The sequence below is a fragment of the Lynx rufus genome, unplaced genomic scaffold (assembly GCF_022079265.1).
Source record: "Lynx rufus isolate CCGP_SWC_20201006 ecotype Redwood Valley unplaced genomic scaffold, mLynRuf1.p SCAF_16, whole genome shotgun sequence".
Lineage (NCBI taxonomy): Eukaryota > Metazoa > Chordata > Mammalia > Carnivora > Felidae > Lynx > Lynx rufus.
Genome location: NW_025814830.1, coordinates 39,417,993 through 39,440,884, shown reverse-complemented (window position 1 = coordinate 39,440,884; position 22,892 = coordinate 39,417,993). Strand labels below are relative to the sequence as shown.

At 50.2% G+C, this 22,892-nt stretch overlaps 2 protein-coding genes across 5 annotated transcripts; both read right to left on the bottom strand.

The window, feature by feature from the left end:
* Nucleotides 1-300: 300 nt before the first annotated feature.
* Nucleotides 301-16,206, bottom strand: NUTF2 (nuclear transport factor 2). 4 transcript variants are annotated; one of them, XM_047078600.1, is made up of 5 exons: nucleotides 16,113-16,206; nucleotides 4,693-4,820; nucleotides 2,808-2,879; nucleotides 2,625-2,723; nucleotides 301-836 (listed from the first exon to the last, which is right to left on the bottom strand). In XM_047078600.1, exons 2-5 carry the CDS (start codon nucleotides 4,789-4,791, stop codon nucleotides 723-725), a joined length of 384 nt encoding a protein of 127 aa, XP_046934556.1. In that variant the 5' UTR covers nucleotides 4,792-4,820; nucleotides 16,113-16,206; the 3' UTR covers nucleotides 301-722. The 4 variants fall into 4 exon arrangements, with proteins under 4 accessions (XP_046934556.1, XP_046934560.1, XP_046934558.1 ...); XM_047078604.1 differs by lacking the exon at nucleotides 16,113-16,206 and adding an exon at nucleotides 15,652-15,818; XM_047078602.1 differs by lacking the exon at nucleotides 16,113-16,206 and adding an exon at nucleotides 8,011-8,151.
* Nucleotides 16,207-18,621: 2,415 nt separating this feature from the next.
* THAP11 (THAP domain containing 11) lies at nucleotides 18,622-20,675 on the bottom strand. Its single transcript, XM_047078599.1, has 2 exons — nucleotides 19,120-20,675; nucleotides 18,622-18,861 (listed from the first exon to the last, which is right to left on the bottom strand). The coding sequence occupies exon 1, from the start codon at nucleotides 20,262-20,264 to the stop codon at nucleotides 19,332-19,334; it is 933 nt and encodes a 310-aa protein (XP_046934555.1). The 5' UTR covers nucleotides 20,265-20,675; the 3' UTR covers nucleotides 18,622-18,861; nucleotides 19,120-19,331.
* Nucleotides 20,676-22,892: the final 2,217 nt, after the last annotated feature.

Sequence of the window (22,892 nt, the reverse complement as noted above, 5' to 3'; positions counted from 1 at the left end):
CTGACCTACCCAATGTAGGAGTTGTCAGAAGTGACTGCAAAGGCTTCAGTGCAAGGGAAGCTTCAGGCCAGAACCAAGCTCTGTCTGCAGCTCAGTTTTCCAGGACCAGGTGGGCTGAGGTGGGGCATACTATGCCCTAAAGGCTTCTGAGAGAAGCTATCTGGGAGTGCTGCTTCAGCAGTTTCTCTCTGTAACATGTATTGCTGAGTTGGGGGGAGAGGTGGGAAGGTGAGACATGAGAGAGACAAGGGGGCAGGGTAGTTATTGATGCCCAGCCAACTATTAAACTCATTAAAACGATTTAAACTGTTAAGAAAATTTTTGTGGTTTTATTGTATCATGAGGCATTGAAACATCCGAACAAATCAATATCTGGGCGGTGAGGCAGCTGCTTTCTCCTTCACTTCTTTGGGTTACTAGAGCAACTTGTCAGTAGATTAAAAAACAAAAAACAAAAAAAAAAACAAAAAAAAAAACAACCTTTTGCATTACTTAAGTCTTTCCAAGGCATGCGCTGGTACAACACAAACTTCTCCTGTCAGATGCAACTAGTCTAGCGTCCAAACATCATGCACAATACCCCAGTAGCAGCAGCGCACTGCGCCCGCTCCCACCGCGGCCCTGCTCATTTGTGTATGATATTTGGAGCATCTGTAGGAGTGTGAATAATATTGGGGAGAGGAGGGAGGAGGAAACAGCATGAGTGCCTGGCTGGGAGGAGGTCAGCCGAAGTTGTGCAGGGCAAGCCTGAACATGTCATTGGTGCAAACCCAAGCATCGTTGATGTTCTTTAATAGGAACATCTGGTGGAACCCCATGATGGGGTCTTCATCAGCCTGTGAGGAGAAAAAAAATGATTCAGTAAGTAGGCCAAGGAACAGGAAGGGAGTTTAGTGGCAAGGGAACAGGACAAAGAATGCTGACTTTGTAGCCAAAGTGTATTTATGAATGTGAATTGATATAATGTACAAAACATGGCACTGGGCACATAGGGGCTACAGATGGCAGTTCTCACTGCTACATGCACTTAAACTGTAGAATACATCACCAATTAGCCACCGTAAGAGAGCAGAAAACACACCTGCCTCTGAGCCCATGTCTCTAAGTAGTGATCAATTTGAAAGAGTTCTGTAGTGCTCACCGCATAACTTACAGTACCTAAAACCTAAATAATCTTAGCGTCTGATTACACCAGTTAGTCCAATTCAGAGAAACTACTGTTAATACTGACTGTGGCCAAGTAGGTGAGAAAAGACTCAAAACGGAGTTCACACTGTAATCACAGCTCTAACAAAGAGCAAAACAAAGAGCAAAAATGAAGCAATGTCACCTGGTGATGTTTCCTGTCGTGTCATATATAACATTTGCAATGAAAAAAAAAAAAAGGCAAGACACCTCCAGCCAAACTGCAGAAGATCAGGATGAAGCATAGTTAAGGTAGGAGCCCAGTTAACCAGTGCTATCTCTAACATTGCTGGGGTTTCTGGGAATTATCATCAGCAATTAGGCAAATCAGTCTTTTAGGGACTCTGAGTTGGGACAGAAACAGCAGAATGAACCTGAAGCCAAGTGGGAAATGGGCCATGCTTACTGACCCTATCCTGGAAAATAGGCACCGAGCCCCCTGAAAAGACCTCTTCACTCCCAACGGCCTATCTGAACACAAACTCTGGGCAGGGCATGTTGGACAGGCAGGAAAAACTGACAGGAAAGTCCAGGCCACAAGGCAGGTCCTTCTGGGTCCATGGCAGAGGCCTATGGGGCCCCTCTTTCTGCCCTTTTATTTAACCCAGAAGGCCCCACCTAACCTACGGAGAAGGCCATGTGGGCCTATTATTCAGAGTCCCACCGTGACACGGGTCCAGGAGACTGGGACCTGGTCGATGGGCAGCCAACCTGTCCTGCTTTGGAAAGGAGGAGGAGCTTTTTGGAAATTAAAAATTTGGCTTCAGTCTGCTGGAGCACAACAGGTAGGAGTTCCCATGAGAGTTCTTGGGGGACTGAGGAGCTGAAGGCTTTGAAGAGGATAGGTCTTGGAAGAGGAAAGGAGAATGCAAACAGAAGCAGGAGTTCCAGGAATCTGCTTTGCTCAGCAGGTGGCGGAGCCAGTAGCCAGCTCAGGAAGTGGCAACATGGACTCCAGCAAGGGACTGCAACTCAGCACCCAGCTGGCCCATCTAGGACCAGCTGCCGACAGAAAGCCCACCTATACCTCAGGGCAGTATGAAGGCCCAGTATCTTAGCACCACAACCCCACCCTGCTCCTATACCTCTTGTCCCTTTTCCAGAAAGGCTCTAAACCTGTACTCTCCAATAGTACTTTCTGTAACAACAGAATCAGTCTGTGTCTGCACTGTCCAATAGGCAGTCACAGTGACTGACTATAAGCACTTGAAATATACTTAGTTCGGCTGAGGAACTCCATTTTAACTTTCATTTTAATTAATGCAATTTAAAAATTGCCATTAAAATTGAAACAATATAAAAATGTGACTAGTGGTTATTGTATTGAATTATACAGCTCTAGACACCGAGTGTCCCTTGATAAGCAGGTCACATCACAGGGAAGGCAGGCGCGCAGGGCTCTCCTCTGCCTGCCAACTCCTCCCTACCAGCACTATTACCTTGAGCTGGCCCACAACCATGCTGATGATGCAGCTATCTGGCGTGGGCTGATGGTCCTGCGCCGTGATGCTGTGCTGGATTTTCTGGAACGGAAGGCTCTGCAAAAGAAAGAGGGGGTGATGGGCTGTGGCCAGCAAGGCAGGGAAGTAGCTGCTTGCAGCATGACCCTGGCCTTTACTTACAGACAACTTCTCCACAATGGCAGCTTTCCCCTGGAATTGCTGTCCTTCCCACGTAAGGCATGATGCGTCAATCTGAAAACCAGAAAACATGGGGCCAGGGCCTCAGAGAAAAAGGAATTTATCTCTGAGTCCCTGAAAAGGACCTTGTTTGGAAAAATGAGTCCCAAAATCAATTACCCTATCTATAAAGGGAACTGAAGGTAGTTTCCATACTTTACACTACTAACAACCTCTTTAATTACATCCTATCTTCCCAGAGCCCAGGCTCTGAAAAGCTAACAAAATACAAACCTATTTAGTAAGTTCATTTCCTGGTTTTTATTCAAGAAGTTATATGCCCCCTGGGGGCATCTGGGTGGCTCAGTTGGTTAGGTGTCTGACTCTTGATTTCAGGTCAGGTCATGATCTCACAATTCATGAGCTAGACCCCTGTGTCGGGCTTTGAGCTGATAGCATGGAGCCTGCTTGGGATTCTCTCTCTTCTCTCTCTGTCCCTCCCCCGCTCTCTCTCTCTCTCAAAATAAATAAATAAACTAAAAAATAAAAACAAAAACAAAGAAGTTATATGGCCTCTGATATGCATGAGCCCTAGGCTGCCTATTATGTGGTCAAGGCTCAGCCAAAAGTCATCCTGCTATGTGGTCAGTCAGCACCAGTACTAGAGAAGCCCATGAGAAATAACTTGGAAACATTCTATGTTCAATTACCATCTCTAGAGCTCAGGCTGAATTCTACTGAGGCCACTCCCATAAGGACACCCATGAGGTGAGGGAAGAATGGAGGCTGACAAGGCCTCCCAAGGCCTAGCCTGGGACCCTACCTACATCAACATGCAACCCACTAGTTTCATCCCCTCCCCTCCATATTTTTCCTGCCATAGACTTCAGGGGCAGAACTCAAAACTGCCTTTGCTACTTACCAGCTATAATATTTGGCAAGTTACATATTTTTCTATTTTCTGATCTTTAAAAGAGACATATGCTGAGGATTATACAAAATGACATACATAAAGCATTCTTTTAGGACCATGCTCTCTTCTTTGGGTCGGGGCTGCTTTCATTGATTTTAAGAAGCAAATAAAACAGAAGTGCCAGGATCCCAGAGTCATATCAGTTCAAGTTTTTAAAACTCTCTATGATGACAACCAAATAATGCATTTACTGGATTTGGGTTTCCACTGGTAAGATCCCTTTCTTTTCTTCAGACTTGACCCCAAGTTTCTGGAGACACAGAGAGCTTTGCCCACAGCCCAGTCAGGTTCTCAGGCTATGCTGGATGACTCCTATCATTTCCATTCTGGACAGACCTGCTAGAAATGGCCTGATCAATCACATTACTGTGACTGAGTCCTGGCAGGGTCAAATACAAGTAGCTCTTGGTATACATGATCATTAAAATAGCAAGTGCCTGCCTAGAAGAGTTAAAGACACACCAGTCTCCCTGGGCTAACCCCATTTGTTTACCATGAGCATTCAGGGGTGTTTGGCCCTCAAAAGGAAACTTGGACCTAAGACCTCCAGGAGAACTCAGTTTTGCATTGATGATGCTCACACCTGCCACTTCCAGAAAGCACCATGAGCCTTAGCATCTGTCTGCTGCTGCCCAATCTGGAACCAGAGGCACTCTCAGGACCATGGAATGGCAAGCCCATAACAACCTGCCAAGGATACAGGATCCCTACTCTTATGGAAGATGACAGAAGGGAACGTGTAGACCAGGTAGTTGGGCTAAGCCTCAGGCCCCTTCTGCCACAGACAGAAGCTTAGATAGAAGGGTATAGCCAAATCTGGTAAGGGCTGCTAGAACTTGTGAACTGGACACACTGGCCCAACATCTTAATTGATCCCTTGGGGACCCTGTTCAGGCCCTAGAGCTGGAGACTTACATAAATTGCGCCTAGTTGGGTTCTGTCGTTATCAAATAACTGGTAGTAATGCTGAATGAAGCTGGATCCAATCTGCTCCCAAATTGGCTTGTCTCCCATTCTGGAGCGTCACCCGGCCTCACTGAGACCTGCAAGATCAGCAAGACATGGAGGGAAGTGTTGGTACCAAGCGAACAGGAGGTAGCCAGCTGCGGTTTCTTCACTGACCCCTACCCCTCCTGGCCTCCTCGAGGAGGGAGTCTTTTGGTGAGGTCTGTTATAGAGAGGTCCTGGGGAATTGGTAGGAGGCCCCTCCCAATACAGACCAGTGCAGGGAGCCCAGAGGTGGACCAGACTCAGACTCTCCTTTGAGGAGCTCTGGCTAATGAAACAAAGGGGCTCCCGGGATGTGGAGCACATAGGATAGGTGCTGAGGGTGGAGCCAGGACAGTCAGAGCAAGCCCTTCAATGCCCAATGGGGGGTGGGGCTTTAAGAAGGAGCTAACGACACACACTCTCCCCACATGTTTTCATTTAATTCTCTCAACAATCTGTTCTTCCCACTTTGCAAGTCAGAAATTACAGATATCTGTGTAATGTCCTTAGTCCCATCAACATTGCCCCAGGGCTATATCAAGAGGTGGAGGAAGACCCAGTGAGAGTGGGGGAGATGTCTCCTCAAGTCCTCACTTGCAATAAAACAGCAAGTGATCCTCCATTTTAGTCTTAAGGGAGCAGTTTACTTCTTTGAGCACAGGTAACATCTATTCATTTCTTCATGACAGGGTTACCCCTACCCACTTCAGAGATGGGAACATGAATTCAAAGAATCAGAGAGTAATACTGAGGGGGTCTGGGAAGGGAAACAGAGGCGATCATCTCTTCACACTCCCCATCCCAGCACTACCTCCGTTGGAAGGGGCTGCCCTTCTCTGGTCTTTGGGGGGGGAGGCGGGGAGACCCCCTCCCAGCTATAGACATCACAGCTCCAAGGCTTGCTAGAAGGAAACTCAAGCCGTAGATGAGAGCCACTCTGGCTTTGCTAGGCCCCTCCCAGATAGGAAGCCCACATCTCACTGAAGGATACCACAATGGCAGACTTGTATGTTGTTCCGCAGTTGTGTCTGACTACCTGTCCATCTTCTGACAACAGGACTCTGGACCAAAGCAGTGAGGAGTTGCGTTGTGTCTGTTAATGGCAGACAACCATTAACAGTGGTGGGACCTGATGCAAGTCATTGCCCCAAGAAGGGCCTCAGCTCCCTCCTCTGTAAGGGGGTGGAACCCTGATGTTGCCAGTGGTTGTGAAGCCTCACCAAGGGAACCTGCTAGTTCACTCTAGTCCCTATGACCTCACCCAAGGCCAGAGGAGCCAGCCGGGATAGATAACATAGAGGGCCAGTGGCTTAGTCCCAATCCAGCCAATCTCCCAGCCTATGACCAATACTTCAGCCAATGAGGGGCCAGGAAGATGAGCCAGCTTTATTTTAGGTCCCATAGGAGGTGGTGGCACTAAAAATAGGAGCTCAGTGCTAAGATGACTAAGAAATGTCCAAGAAAAGTCTAAAACAAGCAGAAGAGAAAGACTGGACCCAGGCACGCCTGCTACACAGGAATACAAGGTGTGTCCCAGTTTATACTCTGCCAAGAAACAAATCAACTTGTAGGAAAAGCATAGGGTCAAAAGCTAGTCTCAGCTGCTGTCATGGTCACATTTCCAAGGGGTCAGACTGTAGCTACCCCCCACTCCCGGCCATCTCTGCTGCATCTCGAATCTCTGCCTCTTCCAACCTAATATTCACTATGTTTGGCTCATTCACTGTGGCCCAGCCCCATGGTATCCTACCCCAAGAGCTCTGGGGCAGAGGGAAAGCTAGAAGAATGGGTAAGGGCCATCTCTCCCTCTGTCCTCGGCAAGGTTGGGCAGTCCTCAGGGAAGGTCTTGGAGAAAGAGTATGCCGATCAGAAGAAAAAGCATAAGTATGTGTCTGGGCACAAGAAAAGAGATAAGGGCAGGGAACAGGAAAGCTGGAGATGGAGGGTAAGGGAAAATAAGGTTAAATAAAAGCTGACCCAAAGACAAGAAAAGTGGCGCCATGTGGTAGGACAGTGATGCAGAGGAAGTATGGGGGGGGGGGTCTCCTTTTTCAATATTGTTCTTAAGGTACGTTAACTTGCCAACACAAAAACTACTTGGCAGAAGTAGTGGTGGAGTGAAGAGGGAGGACAGATAAAGGGACAGAAAGACACTTTGGTCCAGTGGGGCAGGGCAAAGTGTGTTTTCCTAAGGAACGAGACTGCTTGGGGGCACCAGAAAGTGTGAGAAGGAACCTTCAAAACTATGTAGACTGAGGCCTTTTCCAAATAGGGTCCCTGAAGCCAATACCAACCTTGTTCTTGGCCTGTTTGACCCTGATATGTTTATTTCCAGGTACTGATCATGGTAGCCATGTGGTCAGATTCCACTGTCATCCCACTTTACAGGTGGGAAAACTGAGGTTTAGTGATATGTCTTGCCCCAAGTCCATCTAGTACATCAGGGCTTACACTGGGTCCTCTGGCTGAAGTCAGCACTTTCTTTCTGCTAAATATGTGCCCCTGAGCTCTAAACCACAAAGCTGACCATGTCTCTTCTGTACAACAGCCTCACCTTTGGATTAAATCTTGAAACTCCACAGATGTGCATCCATACCTGTCCCTGTCTCCCTAGCATTCTGTCCTACCTCCATCCAGCTCACACACAAATAGAACAGAACTCACTCAGTGCTTGCTCACTGATTTTTGCCCCACCCTCACCCTATGAGTCCCCCTACTGGGATGTCCTCCCTCCTCTCATCTGTCTGGTCAAGTTCCTACTCTTCCCTCAGATTCCATCTATTTGGGTCCTCCTTCCCAGACTCATATGTTGACCCCAACCCCATGTGCAAAACCATATTAACACAGCCAGGGCTCACTCCTCTGCCTAAACATTGTGGCTCTGGGCTGGGAGGGTTCCAGTGTGGTTCCTGCCACACCCACTCCATCCCACCCCAATCCCTTAGCACAGAGTGTGGCTCAGCAAACTACAGGATTTACAGTTTGACTCCAAATCTCCCATAAAGCTTTCAACTCTTGGCTGGGAGGCAGCATTCCTGCATCCAGAAAAAGAAGCAGGGAGCAAAGTCCCCCCCCCCTTATCCCAAGCAACACAGGGATGGGTCTGGGCCAAGGTGGGAGGATGTTCCCCAGGATGGCCAGCAAGCCCTGACCTTGATTCTAATACATATACTGCAGAAAGAACAGTCTAAAAAGAAAAATGCCAAGGCTCAGAAGCAGCCTCATATCAGGTTGGGGACTGACCTTCATGACGGCTTCTCCTACAGTTCTTCCAAGAGGACCGCTGACCACGCCATCTCCTGCTTCACCCCAACAGTCCGCAGGCTGAGTGAGGCCAGGCTCCTCGAGGAGCAGAAATGACCTCGATGACCTCTCGCCCACTGAGCATCAGCCTTCACTGACCTTTAGGTCTCTGTGGGTGCAAAGACCCTCTAAGAATGTCTCAAAAACTGTGACCCTCTCCCAATAAATTTGCACAGAGGTAGGGATGACCCAGCCTTGCGAATAATTTCAGATTGTTCAGACTCCCTGAGGCTGTCAAAGATCCCAGGGTAAATCTTTTGCCCAAAAAAAAAAAAAAAAATCTTTTGTCCACAAGACCCCATTAGACAACAGAAAATTTTCATTTTTATCTTCAAATTCTGGGTCAGTGTTTCCAGTGACAAAACTTTTAAAATTTTTTTTTTAATGTTTTTTTTAGTTTTGAAGGAGAGAGAGACAGAGTGTGAGTGGAGGAGGGGCAGAGAGAGAGGGAGACACAGAATCGGAAGCAGGCTCCAGGCTCTGAGCTGTCAGCAGAGCCAGACGCGGGGCTCGAACCCATGAACTGTGAGATCATGACCTGAGCCAAAGTCGGACGCTCAACCGACTGAGCCACCCAGATGCCCCTCCAGTGACAAAACTTAAATAGCAGTGTCTACCTGATAACATCTCATTTTTACTAATACGTATTAGCTATAGACATGTGCTAAAGGCTTTACATGCATTTGGTCCTAACACCCTGTGACTCGATTCCCACATTAGAGATGAGCAAAATGAAGCTCAGAAAGGTTAGCTAACTTGTTCAAGGCCATAAGCCTAATGCGTGGTGGAACTAGATGAAACCAGGTTTAGTGGACTCCAGAGCCAGGACTCCCAGAGACAACAGGTTGGAGGTAAAAATGAGTAGACCACCCAGTGAGAGAGGTGCTCCTGGGCACATAGCACTGAAGCCCTAACCTCTAACCTTGACTTTCTCAGAGAGGGGCAAGACAGGCCTGAACCAGGGCTTCTGCCTCCAAACAAAGGCACCAGGCAGACTTCCACACCAAACCCAAACAAAAGGCGTTTTCATGGGGGATGATCTCACAGTTTTCCCAAACGTGCGAAGTCACAGCCCAGTTCTACCATCTCAGCAAGTCAGAGATCCTGGCCTAGCTGGACCTGGGGCAGGGTTGGGGGCAGGAGAGTGATGGGGAAGAGGATGTTCCAAACTCCAGACTGATACAGAGAAAGACCCATGTTTGTCTTTTTTTGAGCACCCGTCACCAAGGCCTGCAGGGCATGTCAGCAGATACACCAAGCTTCTAGGGGGATCCTTGAAGTCAGCATCAACCATGGCCATTACTCTCATACATCCTATGGCCCTCCAGTGACTTCCCTCCCATTCTCCACTGACAGTCTCAACCACTTAGACTGCCTTCAAGGCCCCTGGGTGACCTGCCCTCCTGGCTGTCCAACCTCATCTGCCACCCAACCCACCCCTCGCCCCTCCTGTACTGCCAGTCTGGGCATGTCCCTGTTCCTGGAACATGCTGAGCCTGTTCTCACCCAAGAGCTTTGCAACTGTTGATCCTTCTACCCAGATCACTATTCTCCCTGGATCTTCATTTGTCTGCTCCTTGTCACATATGTGTCAGCTCAAATGTCACCTCCTCACAGACACCTTCTCTGTCCGTTCAGTCTAAAGTAACTGGTCACTCATTTCACCATCTTGTATTGTTTTCTTAGCACTTATCACTGAATGAGATTGTCACACTTAACATATTTGTTTATGCTCTGTCTCCCTGACCTGGGCATCCCTGTTGCCATGGTGCCTGGCCCAACTCTCCTTCTCTGGAGGAGGAGCAAATTCTGGGTGAACCCTGCCGAATTTAAGTGACCCACCTCCTCTCTACCTGCACCTTCTGTCTAAGTCATCAGGAAACAGTCCTTTGTCAACTACCCAGTCATCTGCCTATTGGAGGGCTTGGTCCAACCCCCTCACTTATTCCCAAAGCCCTGGTCACCTGAAAGAAGGTCAGCTGTGGCTCAACAGCAGGCACACAACCACACCCTCAAAGGCTTGGCCTCTAGCCTATTCCTCCTCTCCCTTGTTGTATGACCCTTTGACCCTGTTTCCTCACCAGTAATTGGGGATGTTAGGGGTAATCAACTGAGGGTATAAAGGAAGACCCAGCTGCAAGGAGTCAGTCAGGTCCTAAGTGAACACCGAGGTCAAGAACTAGAAAGAAGGTGGTTACCTCAGCCTCCTACAAGGATACCACACCATGGAACAGCCTCAATCCAGGACTCCCAACTGCCTAGTCCACCATTCCCCTGCCTGAAGTCTGGAGAGAAATCAGCCAAGGTCTAGTGCCGGAATGGCTGGCCAGGACAGAACCCTTTCCTGGGGCAGACCCCTGAGGCCTAAGTGCCTCCAGTGAGGGCCTTTTCCTCCTCTTTGGCCTGGAGGAGGGATCCAGAACCTTCAGGACACCCTGGCCGGCCCAGAAGCTAATTCCTGTGATCTGCATTCTGGTCCCTCTGCTCTGTACTTACTCAGACCCTAAGTAGCCTCCCTTTCCCACATGACCCAGAGATTTCTAGGGACCCTGTCCTAGACAGCTCCCATCCATGAACTGAACCCCAGGCCATGAACTTACTGGTCAGGTGTACATGGACTTGGCTCCCCAGTTGGGCCTAAAGCCCCTAAGTGACCACCCCCATGGTCTGCTACCACCAAGCCTGGCTAATACTGCCATGACACTCTGAGACTGAGGTGAGCAGAGGAATAAAGGGATGAACATGGAGTCTCCGGAGTGCTGAATGGAATGACTTCTTCTGTAAGCAAAACAGTTACATATGAGGGCGCCTGGGTGTCTCAGTCAGTTGAGCGTCCGACTTCAGCTCAGGTCATGGTCTCACAGTTTGTAGGTTTGAGCTCCATGTCAGGCTCTGTGCTGACAGCTCAGAGCCTGGAGCCTGCTTCGGATTCTGTGTCTCTCTAGCTCTCGGCCCCTCCCCCACTCACGGTCTGTCTCTCTCTCTCAAAAATAAAAAAAATAAATGTAAAAAAAACCAGTTACATGTGTTCTCTCATTTGAGCCTCACAGTTGCAAAGCTAGTATGATTACCATCATTTTATAGATGCAGAAACCAGGACTCCAAGAGGTTAAGAAAAAATTCAAGACTACATAGGGCCAATGGCATAGCCAGCATTAAGATATCCACAAAACTGGCTTGGACTAGAACAGCTGTGAGCCAATGTCAAGTAGCATAAAGTGTAGAGGTAACAAATGAAGTGCTGAGGAATGGAGCCCAGGCCTTTTCTTGCCCTCTGAAATCAACAAATTCCATTCCCCTCAGTACAGAAAGACCCTCAGTGCATGCTCAACTGGTCAAAGTAGGACTATACCATAGGGACAAGTGAGTACTTGCGTTCGCCTGGGTGTAAAACCACCTCTGCAAATGGAACCAATGTCTCTACACACAGACATCACTCCAGGGGGCAGCAGTCTCTGCCCTGGTGAGACCCAGTGGCTCTGAAGTATCAGAGGCTTTAAGAAACACATTCCAGGGGTGCCTGGATGGCTCAGTCGGTTGAGGGTTCAACTTAAGCTCAGGCCATGATCTCGCAGTTCATGAGTTCGAGCCCCACATCGGGCTCTATGCTGTGAGCGTGGAGCCTGCTTTGGATCCTCTGTTTCCCTCTCTCTTTCTCTCTCACTCTTTCTCTCAAAAATAAATAAACATTAAATAAAGAGAGAAAGAAAGAAGGAAAGAGAAAGAAAAAAGAAAAAACATCCCAGAATTTCCTCAGTTTACTGAAGCAAACAGTCCTGAGTTCCCAGGCACCTCAAAAATACCACTCTCATGAGGGGGAGGTTCTCCTTCTCAGGGGTAGCTCCTCTCCACTCTAGGGACTTAGGGAGTCGGCACATAGCAGGTACCACAAACAGATAAGGAGTAAGACCCAGGGCAGTAAAAGAAAGCCATAGCAGGTCAGGTGGTGGTGGAAGACCCAGGACCAGTGAGCAGGGCCACCCCCAGCCCTCCAGTGTTCTTCCCTGGCCACTAAGACACTTCCACAGTCACCGCCAGACCCGCACAAAGGATCCTTCCCAGGAAGACACATTCTAGCTGACAGGATGAGAAGGAGGATGATGCCACACAAACCTGGTGCCCAGGATGCTGACCAAAATGATCGTATCACGTGGGCCTGGAAGTCACTCCAGGCATAACCCACACACTGCTGACTCCCTCAGGGAGCGATTCAGGAATTCTTATCACATACAGTCAAAGCAAGAAAGTCTCAAAGCCAGGGAAGGGGTAGCCAATTCAAATCCAACCTCAAATACACAAACATTCTCAGAGGGCCCATCAGCAAAAATTAAATTAAAAAAAAAAAAATCTCCATGAGGAGTTTCAGTTCAACCCTTGCTCTTTAGAAATCCTGCTCAACTTTCAATGTCCATCCTGCGGAAACGTTTTTGGATCCCCTCTCTCCAAAAGGACTATTCCCTTTTATCTCTGGGGGGTGGGCAGCTCTGTTTCTCACTCTGGGCAGATGTCCTCATGGGTACCATTCAGGAGCACTGGGCATTTGAAAAAAAGTGACCTGAGAGGGTCTTACTGAAAGGGGCAGAAGCCACACACCCAGGCTCCACTCAGGGAATGGGAAGACCACAAAATGCTGGTGAGAGTCCCAGACAGTGGGAGAATGCCCAGCAGAGACCCCTGGGACAGAGAAGCAGGCTGTAGAAGACAGCAGCTAGACCCAAAAGCCACAGCAATCTGGAGTGGTGACAGCATTGCTCAAGGGACCCCAGACCTTCCTGCACCCACCAGTGGAAGAATGCCTTGCTCTACGGTTCCTGCTGGAAGCAGAGAGGAGAGTAGGCTCACTAACAGCCTTTCTTCATCTGTGCTCTAGCCCCTTCTTCTGTGCCAAAAGACCCTAAGTACATAATAGTAACATTAGCCCTAAGTATGTAATAGTAACATTTCCTCCTTTCCCCAGCACCAGGACTGGGTAGGGCTCATTTTGCTACCTTCAGTTTCAGCTCAGAGCCTATTACACAAAAAGGGCCAAAGAATGGTTGCTGAATAATACTAATCACTGGTGAGAAAGGAAAAGAAAGTTCCAAGAAAGATACTAATGTTCCAGTAGAGGAATCCTAGAATATTTTAATATAAGGTGTCTTCCAGTTCTAAAATTAGACAGCAGAACAAAGTGAGATATGGCTCAGGGGCACCTGGGTGGCTCAGTCGGTTAAGTGTCCAACTTTGGCTCAGGTCATGATCTCACGGTTCATGGGTTCAAGCCCTGCATCAGGGTCTGTGCTGACAGCCCAGAGCCTGGAGCCTGGAGCCTGCTTCAGATTCTGTGTCTCCCTCTCTCTCTGCCCCTCCCCCACTTGTACTTGCATGCACTGTCTCTCTCTCAAAAATAAACAATAATTTTTTTTTTTTTTTTTTAAGTGAGATGTGGCTCAGAGAGGAGAGGTGCAGGGGCTCCTGGATAGTTCAGTTGGCTAGGCATCCGATTCTTGACATCGGCTCAGGTCATGATCTTGCAGTCATGAGATACAGCTTCGAGTCATGCTGAGAGTGGAACCTGCTTGGGATTCTTTCTCTCCCTCTCTCTCTGCCCCTCCGCCTGCACACATGCGTGCTCTTTCTCAAAATAAATAAAAACTTAAAAAAAAAAAAGGAGAAGTGCACTCTATGTCACTAAAGGACCTAGTTTAGAGTTGAGAACCTAGGCATCCTCACACCCTGCCCCCATGCTTATGCAGCCACATCTCGACTGCTTCATGCCAAACTCCACTTCCAAGTCAGCCCTATGTGAATAGAAGGTGCAGACAGATTCTGGAGAATCTCAGGACTCTCTTCTTATCTTTGAGATACAGATGGCCTGCCAAATTCCAGAAAGATCAAGGACTTCTGGGGGTCAGGATGCCGGGTAATGGCTAGTTAAGCCCAGACACAGAAGTTATAGAAAACTTCTAGGATTGGAATGAGGGAGAAACTGGAATTCTTCCTCCTCCTGGGTAATCTTCAAGAAGGAATGGTATCTTTTTGACCCTGAAGAAAACCATTATCATGTCACTTAGGGCCTTGGAATGTGCAAACTGATCCATAGCAGTAAGCCTACCTCACGTGAAACCTGTGTCCTAGACAAAAGGAATCCTGACAATCTTCAGAGGGTCTTGAAACAGCTGTCTCTAGTACTAAGAGATTCTATCACAGGGATCCTGTGTATGTTCTTAGGGCAGTCCCTTCTTCTTGCCCAGGTCCACTAGCAAACCAGACCTCTCCTGAGCTTGCTGAATGAACCTGACTTCCACATGTTTATGGGCCAGCATGTGGACTAGGAGGTTTGAGTACAGAGGGAAGGGAATCAGGAGATCAGGACAGATCTTTGCCTGTTCTCCTTAATCAGGGAGAATGACTAGACAAAGCAATTCAAATGCAGAAAAACTGCCAAAGCTAGAGCCCAATGACCAGAAAAATATCACCCGGGGAAATACTCAAGGGAAAAAAAAAAAGTCCAGCGGTGGTGGCTTCCTGCATCATGGGCCTAACTCAACTTTCTTAAGAGATCTGCTTGCTGCTGAAGCCAGGCCTACGGAGACTTAGCTGCTTCTTTAATCCTCACAAAAACTATAGCTCAGAAGCTATACCGGGTCAGAGGAATCAAGACTCGACAAGCTGTCTCTTCCCAAAATCCCATGGTCCTCTCTGGACTGGTCTCTTAATATATCATCACTCAATCAGAAATACCTTTACAAAGCCTGTCAGAAGACTACACTAAGGCTAGATACTCCTCTTCTCCCAGGACTCAAGGGGGTCATTGGATTCATCAATGAAGGCAATTTCTCAAGGTTCAACCAGCCTCCTGCCTGTAAACAGGTTACTCCACCTGGTGAGAAGTGAGCAAGCATGTGAAAGAAGCCTGACTTTCTGCAACTTTCAACTCTAGTTCTCCCACCCACGCTTCAGAAGAGCCCCAGAATCTGAATCTGAGCCCCGCGGCCCAAATGTGCTCACCGCCAATGTCACCTCAAGCCCAGTCTCTTATTTGGCACTGGGCTTATGGACTTCAGGTCTGAATCCTACTTTCCCCTCCATTAAATCCAACCTTATCACTACCAATCTTACGGAATCATTCTCCTCTGGGGAAGAGGGCAAATGACTGGAAAGGGCAGATGTGAGGATTAGAATGCACTGGAGCAGGTCTAATAACGTGTCGGGGGCTCTCATATCCAACCTCACCTCCTAGGCTTTTTCCTCCCCTCCTCCACTAACACAGCCGGCCAACCCAACCACAGCTGAGGCCTGGTCTCTGATAGAAGGGCGGGGTCTGAGCCTACCAGTCCAGAGCCGCTTCCTCGCATCAGGCCAGATCTCCAAGGCTGGAGGAGGGTTAAGTCCCACATGGAACCCTCTCGCTCCAGATTCCCTGACCCTACTCTCCACGCAGGAACCTACGCATGAGTTCCACAGAGTGGGAGTTAGGTTTTGTGCACTCCCAACGTGCAGACAAGCAGGGGAGCAGCGTTCATCTATATCCTAGCCTTGCTATGGTCGGGAAACGGATGAGAGTCCTAATCCCGGGCTGCGGCAGGAAAGCGCCCTTACCCAATGCTGACTCCGGAGCGGGCCGGGTGGCGCTTGCCCATCCCCGGATCCTTCGCTGGCGGGTGGCAGGACGTGGGGCTGGGGTCGTCCCGCTAGCCTGCCTGCAGAGCTTGCGGGACTCGGGCAGGCCGGGCTAGGCCAGACGGGGCGGGGCCCGGAGAGCCCCATCCGGGTGGTCTGGACCAGAGAAAAAAAGGCCTGGCCACAGCGCAGTCCGCTGCACCCGCTATAGGCACCACACTGCCGGATAGGCGCCTGTCTCTGTGTTCCCCTCGGCCGCCGCCTCAGAGGACCGGCGGGAGGCGGAGCCGCGCGCGACACATGGCCCCGTCCCCGCGCGGCTTTGGGCCGCCGGTGGGGGTGGGGGGGCGCCCGGAGACTGGTAGCGGAGGCTCCAGGCGGCCCAGAGCGCGGCTCTAGCGGCCTAGCCCCCGCCCCGGTGCGCTAGCCCCGACACTCACCCGAGGGGCTGGCACGATGGCGGCAGCGGCGGCGGCGGCGGCGGCAACCCAGCGCGGTCTGCGACCGACTGTCCCTTCCCCCCTGCCTTCCCTCGCCACCCCGCTGCACTCTGGGAAACGCAGTTCCCCCGATCTCCTTTCTGGCGTAGGTGCGCCGGGAGAAAACTACAGTTCCCAGTGTGCTATGCGCTGGGGACCAGACACAGCCCTCAGCGCGGGAGGTGAGGCTAAGCCAGGGAGGGAGGCTGCCAGGGCGAGCCCCTGAGAATTGTGGTCTAGCGGAAGCCTCTGGAACACCCGAGGTTGGCGCCAGGCAAGGGTCAGGGCTCAGTTGTCGCCAGGTCCCAGCTGGTCTGGCCCCGCCCAAGTTGCGCGGTCTTTTGGAGTGGGCCCCGCCTCCGTGCGTGGCCAGGCCCCAAGCAGGCCTAGCCGCCCCTCCCTGGGCCCCTGGGCTGTTTCCGCTCCCGAACTCCCCTCCTCTTCGGTGCTCTGGCCACCACTTCGACTCTTCGGAGCGGTTCTCTAAAGCTAGCCAGGGCAAAAGCCATAGTTTCTGCTGTCCCAATGTTCATGCGCCCAGCCCGGCCCAAAGCTGGTTTCGAGCAGTCGAGGCTTTTCCTTGGGCTGGAGACTCAAATGCTCAAGTGGGGCTCAGCTGGAGACAAAGAGTAATCTTGTACAGTTCGGGTCTTCAAAACCTAGTCATACGGTGGGTTTTTTTTGTTGTTGCTGTTGTTCGTTTTATTTTACTTTTTGCAGCAGGCGGAGCCCCGAAGGGTTTAATTTTTATTAACGAGAAAAGAACTGGCTCACCCAAACTTTCCGCAGGATTTAAGTGACCAGATTGTCAATAATTCCCTTCCCACCCATTGCCCTTTCATCACTTATTTTCGTCGTTTCCTGGGCAATACAAACATTTAAAGTAAGGCCTGTTTCTAAGTCAGGGCTGTTGGGTAAATGCTGTGCAGCTAACCCAGGTGAACCACAGGTAAGGAAAATATTTTCCTGGCAGTTCCATGCCTTCCCTCCTGCCAAGACTCAGTATTCCTATTCTTCCATAAGTTTTGCACCTTCACCAATACCCCCCCCACACACACATATTCGCTTCTTGGGGATGGCTGGTAAACCCAGGCCGAGCTTCTGTTTATTAAATCCCAGGTCTGTACTAATTTGCCTGACTAGATGCTTCTTACTCATCCAGTGAAAACTCTGCATTGTCCTGCTTGTGTGCATCTGGGGCCTCCCTTGTTAAGCTGTCAGGCCGTCAGGCCCCCTCCCCCTAAAAGCTAAAACACTGGATAGGCTGTATGCACATAACCTCCAGACACCACAGTCCTGGCCAGAGCCTGGCCCTCACCTATCCTGGGAGTGCTGCTGAGAGGTCCAAGTCAGCCAAAGTACAAAGTGTTAAGTCCCTTCAACAAACAGGAGCTAAGATACACTAAAGGACATAGACTGAGCCTAGGAAAGCTCTCAATCCTAGTGGAGAGTGGGGACATGTGAGAGACTGGTTCAGTAGCCGTGCACAAAGGGGAATGCTGTGCTTCCACCACCTTATTTATGATTAGCTGGAACTAACCCTAGGAAGGCAGAGAACCAGTTCCTTCCCCAACCAGGCACCTGCACAACCTGTATTCCACCCCTCCTCCCCACCAGAGACTTGTTTCTCAAGTCAGTGCCAAGGGGCCGAGAGCAGAGACTAGAGAAACATTTGTCATTGCAGTTCACAGATAAACGGAAGTCCCCAGGGAAGTGGCTTTTTCTAAAGTAACAGAGAAGGGGGTCATGTTTTATGGAGCCCAAGAAGTGTCCATTTGTGCCCAAATACTTACAGTAGATAAGGCTAGCTTTAAAGATATTTGCCTTTCCCTATTGGCTTTGAGCTAAATTACTTGGACCTATGGATAAAAACATCACCTCACTCCTGTAATCTCCCATCTAAAGAAGAATAAAAACAGCCAAGAAAATGAATCACCGGGTCACAAATCCCAATTCCTCCACACTGAAAGTGTACCAGGGCCAAGGTATCTGTACAAGAGTTATGCCTGCAGGAGCCATGGCTGGCTCCAGCTGTGGTCTTCACTGACTTAAGTAACTGCAAGCCCATGTGTGCCAGATGCTGTACTAAGTGTCAGGGCTAAAATGGTGAGTGAAATTCAACCCCAGCTTAAAATCATGAAGGATTCAAAACCCTCAAGAGAAGTGAGGGGTCACAGTCGGTTCAGTTCTCAGTTGCTCCTTCTCCCAATCCACTGACAAACTGGGACCATTTGGTGCAGTTTCCGAACTCTGGAGTGAGCTGGGCCAGGAACTCTCTAAGAACCTTACGAGGCCAGGGTCCATGTGCTCAGGGCCCCTTTATGGAGAAACATGGTCAGTGAAGCATTTCTACTCTCAGGATCAGCCTGGTCCTTGAGACCTAGGGCAGAGGCCTGTTGGGAGGCCTATTTCCCCATGTTTCAGGAATACTTAAATGAGTCTTTATCAAAATAAAATGGCGAAACCCAAATTAAAACCTTACTTTCTGTTTAATTCGTTTTGCCAAACAAACACAGTGAAAACTTTAGTCTGACTAATTGTACAGAAAATAGAATTTGTAACCAGTAGCAAACATAACAAGATAAACCTAAGTCCCTGGCAAGCTGGATCTTCAACAGCAGGTCACCTAGATCCCCTTGTAGATGGCCTCCTGGGGAGAGAGGTCCTAAATAGGCAGAGGCACAGTTCCCATCAGAATCACAGTCTGCACCTGGGAAGGAAAAGCAGGAAAAGGAGAACTGATGTTACTTGGATCTCTTATCACTACACACGGAAGAGTTGTCCCAATGCTGGCCAACCTCAAGGTGTTGTCTTCCTAAACCCATAGTCCTTGGGCAGCCGACCTGCATTCTGAGGGGTTAAGTTTCAAGTTCAGTGGTTCTGAAGCCTCTGCTTAACCAGAACCTGCAACATAAACAGGGGGTGAGGTGAAGAATGGGGGACAAAGTCATAAATGCTGGTGTGTCACCTGTGCAGAGTCTGAGGTCCCAAACTTCAGGACCTTGCTTCAGGAGAAAACAAGAGACGGTGTCAGGTCACCAGCAAAAGAGTCCAGCTGCCCTAAGCTTCAGTACTGTCAACCAGTGTCCCAGGAATATAGGGGAGTTCACCAGCAGCGGCCTAAGGTCCCTCTAGGTCCGGGAGTCCAGCAAGCCAAAGGGGGAGGGGGGGGGGGGGCGTTCACATTCCGTGCTTCTTTCGGATGACAGCCATGGCCAGCAGCCGATCCTTCTCGCGGAGTTCTTCTCGTAGCTTGGCCTCAGTGAGACGCAGGTGGCGGATGCTGCCTTTCATTTCCTTCATCTTCACCTCCATCAGCGCCAGGATGTCCCGCTGCTCGTTCAGCTTGCGCAGGAGCTCCTCCTCCGTGGTGCCTGACGACAACGAGTATGAGTGGTCGGAGCCAGTATCAGGGAAGCCCTCTTCACCCACCACCACCAACTGGGGACCCAAAGGGCACTCTGCGGCCTCCAGCCCTGCTGTAGCAGCCTCTAGCTCCGACGCGGCGGCGGCGGCGGCTGCGCCCTCGGCGGCGGCGAACTCCACTTGCACGGTCAGGTCGATGGGTTTCACGTCTTCGCCTGTGGGAGTGGTGGGCGCTGGGGGCACGGACCCCGGAGCCTGGCTGCTGTCTACAGCGGCCTGAAGGGTGAGGAGCACAGCAGCAGAGGCAGACACCAGGTTCGGCTGCAGCTGGGAGGCCTGGGCAGTGGAGGCTGACGGCGACGACTGCTGCTGCGGCGGTGGCTGTTGCTGCTGCTGCTGCTGCTGCTGTTGTTGTTGCTGCTGTTGTTGTTGCTGCTGCCTGCGGCGAGCGGCTGCAGCCCCGGCGGGTCTGCGTGCTACTTTGCGCTCGTTGACGCCACGCAGCGGGAAGATGGTAGGGACGCGCACCGTGTAGGTCTTGCGGCCGCCCTGGAAGTGGACGCTGCAGAGACGGTGGCCCGTGGTGGGCTGAAAGGTGGAGAAGCACCCACTGACGCCAGCGCGGGACACGTTCTTGAGCCAGAGACGCCGCAGTTCAGCGTCCTTGGGAAACGTGTAGAAGTGCAGCGCCTTGTCCCGGTGTGAGTTGTTGTAGCAGCCCGGCACGCAGCACGTAAAGCCTGGCATGGCTGCGCCGCGCGGCCCGCCTCGGCCCTGCCCACCGGCCTCCTAAGCCCTTCGACGGCCCGGTCGGTCTGCCGCCGCCCGCCCCCTCGACGGGCGGCGCCGGGCGGGTCTTTAGGCGGCTTCCCACTAATGCCGCCCGGCGCAGCCGGCCTGGCCCGGCGCCCCGTGCTCAGAATACGCTTCCCGCCGGCCCGCGCCGCGCCACCCACCCGGCCGCCCGCCTGCGCTCCAGAGTCGGCCCCGGGGACGCCGCGAAGGACCGCCCGGGAAGGAGGACTACGCCCCCCACAATGCACCACGCCAGAAGCTGCTCACTTCCGGAGTGGGGGAGTGATAATTCCAGCCGCTTCCCCGGGCGCCGCTATGGCCCACGCAGAACAGATTCTTACTCCCACCCGGCTAATCCCCGGCCGACTATAGAGGCGTATTCGGTCGCATCGCCGTCTCCTGACCGCCCTTCGCAAGGACCTGGAATCCTGATACGGCGGCCGGGGGGGGGAGGGGGGAGGGGGGAGGCGCGCGCCTCTGTAGTGCGCAAGCGCCCTGGGTATTTGCCCACAAAAACTACAAATCCCGCAATGCCTTGCGCTGAACTCGGCTGCTGTGGCCTGCAGCGCCGCCTAAAGGAGAGGCCGGGTTACAGGGGACTAGGAGTTGGGTGAGGTTGTGCCAGCGACAACCTTGCCGGAAGCGGTTCCCCAATCACTGGCGGTTGTGAGTCTACAGCATTCCTGCGGGGCTTGGGTGGGCGACCGGGGCTTCAGTGCCCAGAAAGACCTCAGGAGCCCCTTTCTCTGCGTTGAGCACTCTCCTAATTCAGCCGCTGTTTGCGATGACTCACTGACCCAAACACCAGTCACCAATAGATGCTTACTGTGTGGCGGGCACAGGGCAGTGCGTTGGGAACCTTGCAGGAGCTGACTGACCAGGCCTGACTGCTGCGAGGGATGAGGGCCCAACTTTTGGATAATAGATGTGAATGCACCTGAATGGATTTTTAATCACAGAAATAAGTGCTACAAAACAATGAACAGGACAGAGGAAAAAATGGGAGGCGGAGTCCCAGGAAGAAAAAAAAAACGGTGAAAAGCTGGAGTGGGGAGGAGTAGCTGGCCCTGAGGCAAGAAAGAACTAAGCTCCGCCCTTCAAAACCTGGAAGATGCCAGGCTGGGTAGCTGGAGCGCCAAAAGATACCAAACTGGGCTAAGTTAAAAGATTTGGGATTTAATTCTGCAGAGGACTGGGAGCTGTTGAAGTGTGTTGAACCAGAGTATGGACAGGATTTGTATTGTAACAACACCCCTCCCCACTCCTCTACTTCTAAGGAGAAAACGTTCTAAAGGACCAGAGAGGCTGTGGAAAACCAGGGAGGAGGCTGGGAAGTCTTTAGGGAAGTTACTTGCAAACAGCCCTCCTTTGCTGAGTTCCCCCTTTCTCTGCTTCTTGCCTTTCTTCACCCTTTCTCCTGATTCTCCCTCCTAATTTTTTTTCCCTCCTGATTACAAACCATGGGTGTGAAATTGGAGCCTAGTATAAACTACTTCTAAGTATTTGATATCAAAACAAGAAAGATACTGCTATTTACAAGCATGTGAAAGAAAAAGGAACACCCCAAGTTAACTGTTACATTTTTAAAAGTGTTTTATTATAAGAGGAACCCATTCTTAAAATATTTTGTAAACATTAAAAAAAATTTTTTTTTAATGGGGTGCCTGGGTGGCTCAGTCGGTTAAACATCCAACTTCAGCTCAGGTCATGATCTTGTGCTTTTATGAGTTCCAGCCCCGTGTTGGGCTCTGTGCTGAGAGCTCAGAGCTTGGAGCCTGCTTCAGATTCTGTGTCTCCCTCTCTCTCTGCACCTCCCCCATTCGTGCTCTTTCTCTCTCTCAAAAATAAACATTAAAAAAAATTTTTTTTAATGTTTTGGAAAAATACGGGACAATGGCAATGAACTATTTGTCTGGTCCAACATGCAAACATCACCCTTGCACTTTGTGTTCACAATCAACGTGCTCCATGGTTATTGGCATGGGTTTCACAGACCCATACCAGAAAGAAGTTCCATTCCTCCTGGCCTATGCAGCTGAGGTCCACAGCTTGAACCCCCTTCAAACTTAGAAATGCAGTCCATGTTGAAAAATGTGCATTCATTTGGATGAATATACAACAGTAAAAACATGAATACACACTTTGTTAAATGATTAAATGTTTATGAAATGTATGCAGTAGAGATAAAGCAAAAGATCATTGTTACATTGTTTTGTATTTTCATTGTCATACTATTACAGATAGAATTCTATTCTTGTCTCAAGACGTCCCTTCCTCAAAAAATATTAATGAGGTCAAATTTACATCGTTTCTTCATGCACAGAACATTGAAGATGCTCAATAAAATCGTACCTTCCAGTACATAAAATCACCTCTAATCTACACATAATCTTTTATACTTAAAACATATCTAGAATGCATAGCTCTCTCCCCACCCCTACTGCCCTGCCCACCCTCTATCTTGTCACCTCTGGAAAAAGGCTACAACCTTGTCACAAGTCTCCCTGCTGCCAATCTTGCCTCCTCTACAAAATCTGTTGTTCACATGGATACCAAAAAAAATATGGTTATGTAATTCCT

Bases quoted from the DNA above. Each gene is read 5' to 3' on its own strand.
- NUTF2 (XM_047078600.1), bottom strand. From the start codon at position 4,791: ATGGGAGACAAGCCAATTTGGGAGCAGATTGGATCCAGCTTCATTCAG. The intron at 2,724-2,807 runs GTAAGTAAAGGC...TTTCTTTTGCAG, and splicing joins CCATTGTGGAGAAGTTGTCT to AGCCTTCCGTTCCAGAAAAT. The intron at 837-2,624 runs GTAATAGTGCTG...TTCTCCTCACAG, and splicing joins TGGTTGTGGGCCAGCTCAAG to GCTGATGAAGACCCCATCAT.
- THAP11 (XM_047078599.1), bottom strand. From the start codon at position 20,264: ATGCCAGGCTTTACGTGCTGCGTGCCGGGCTGCTACAACAACTCACAC.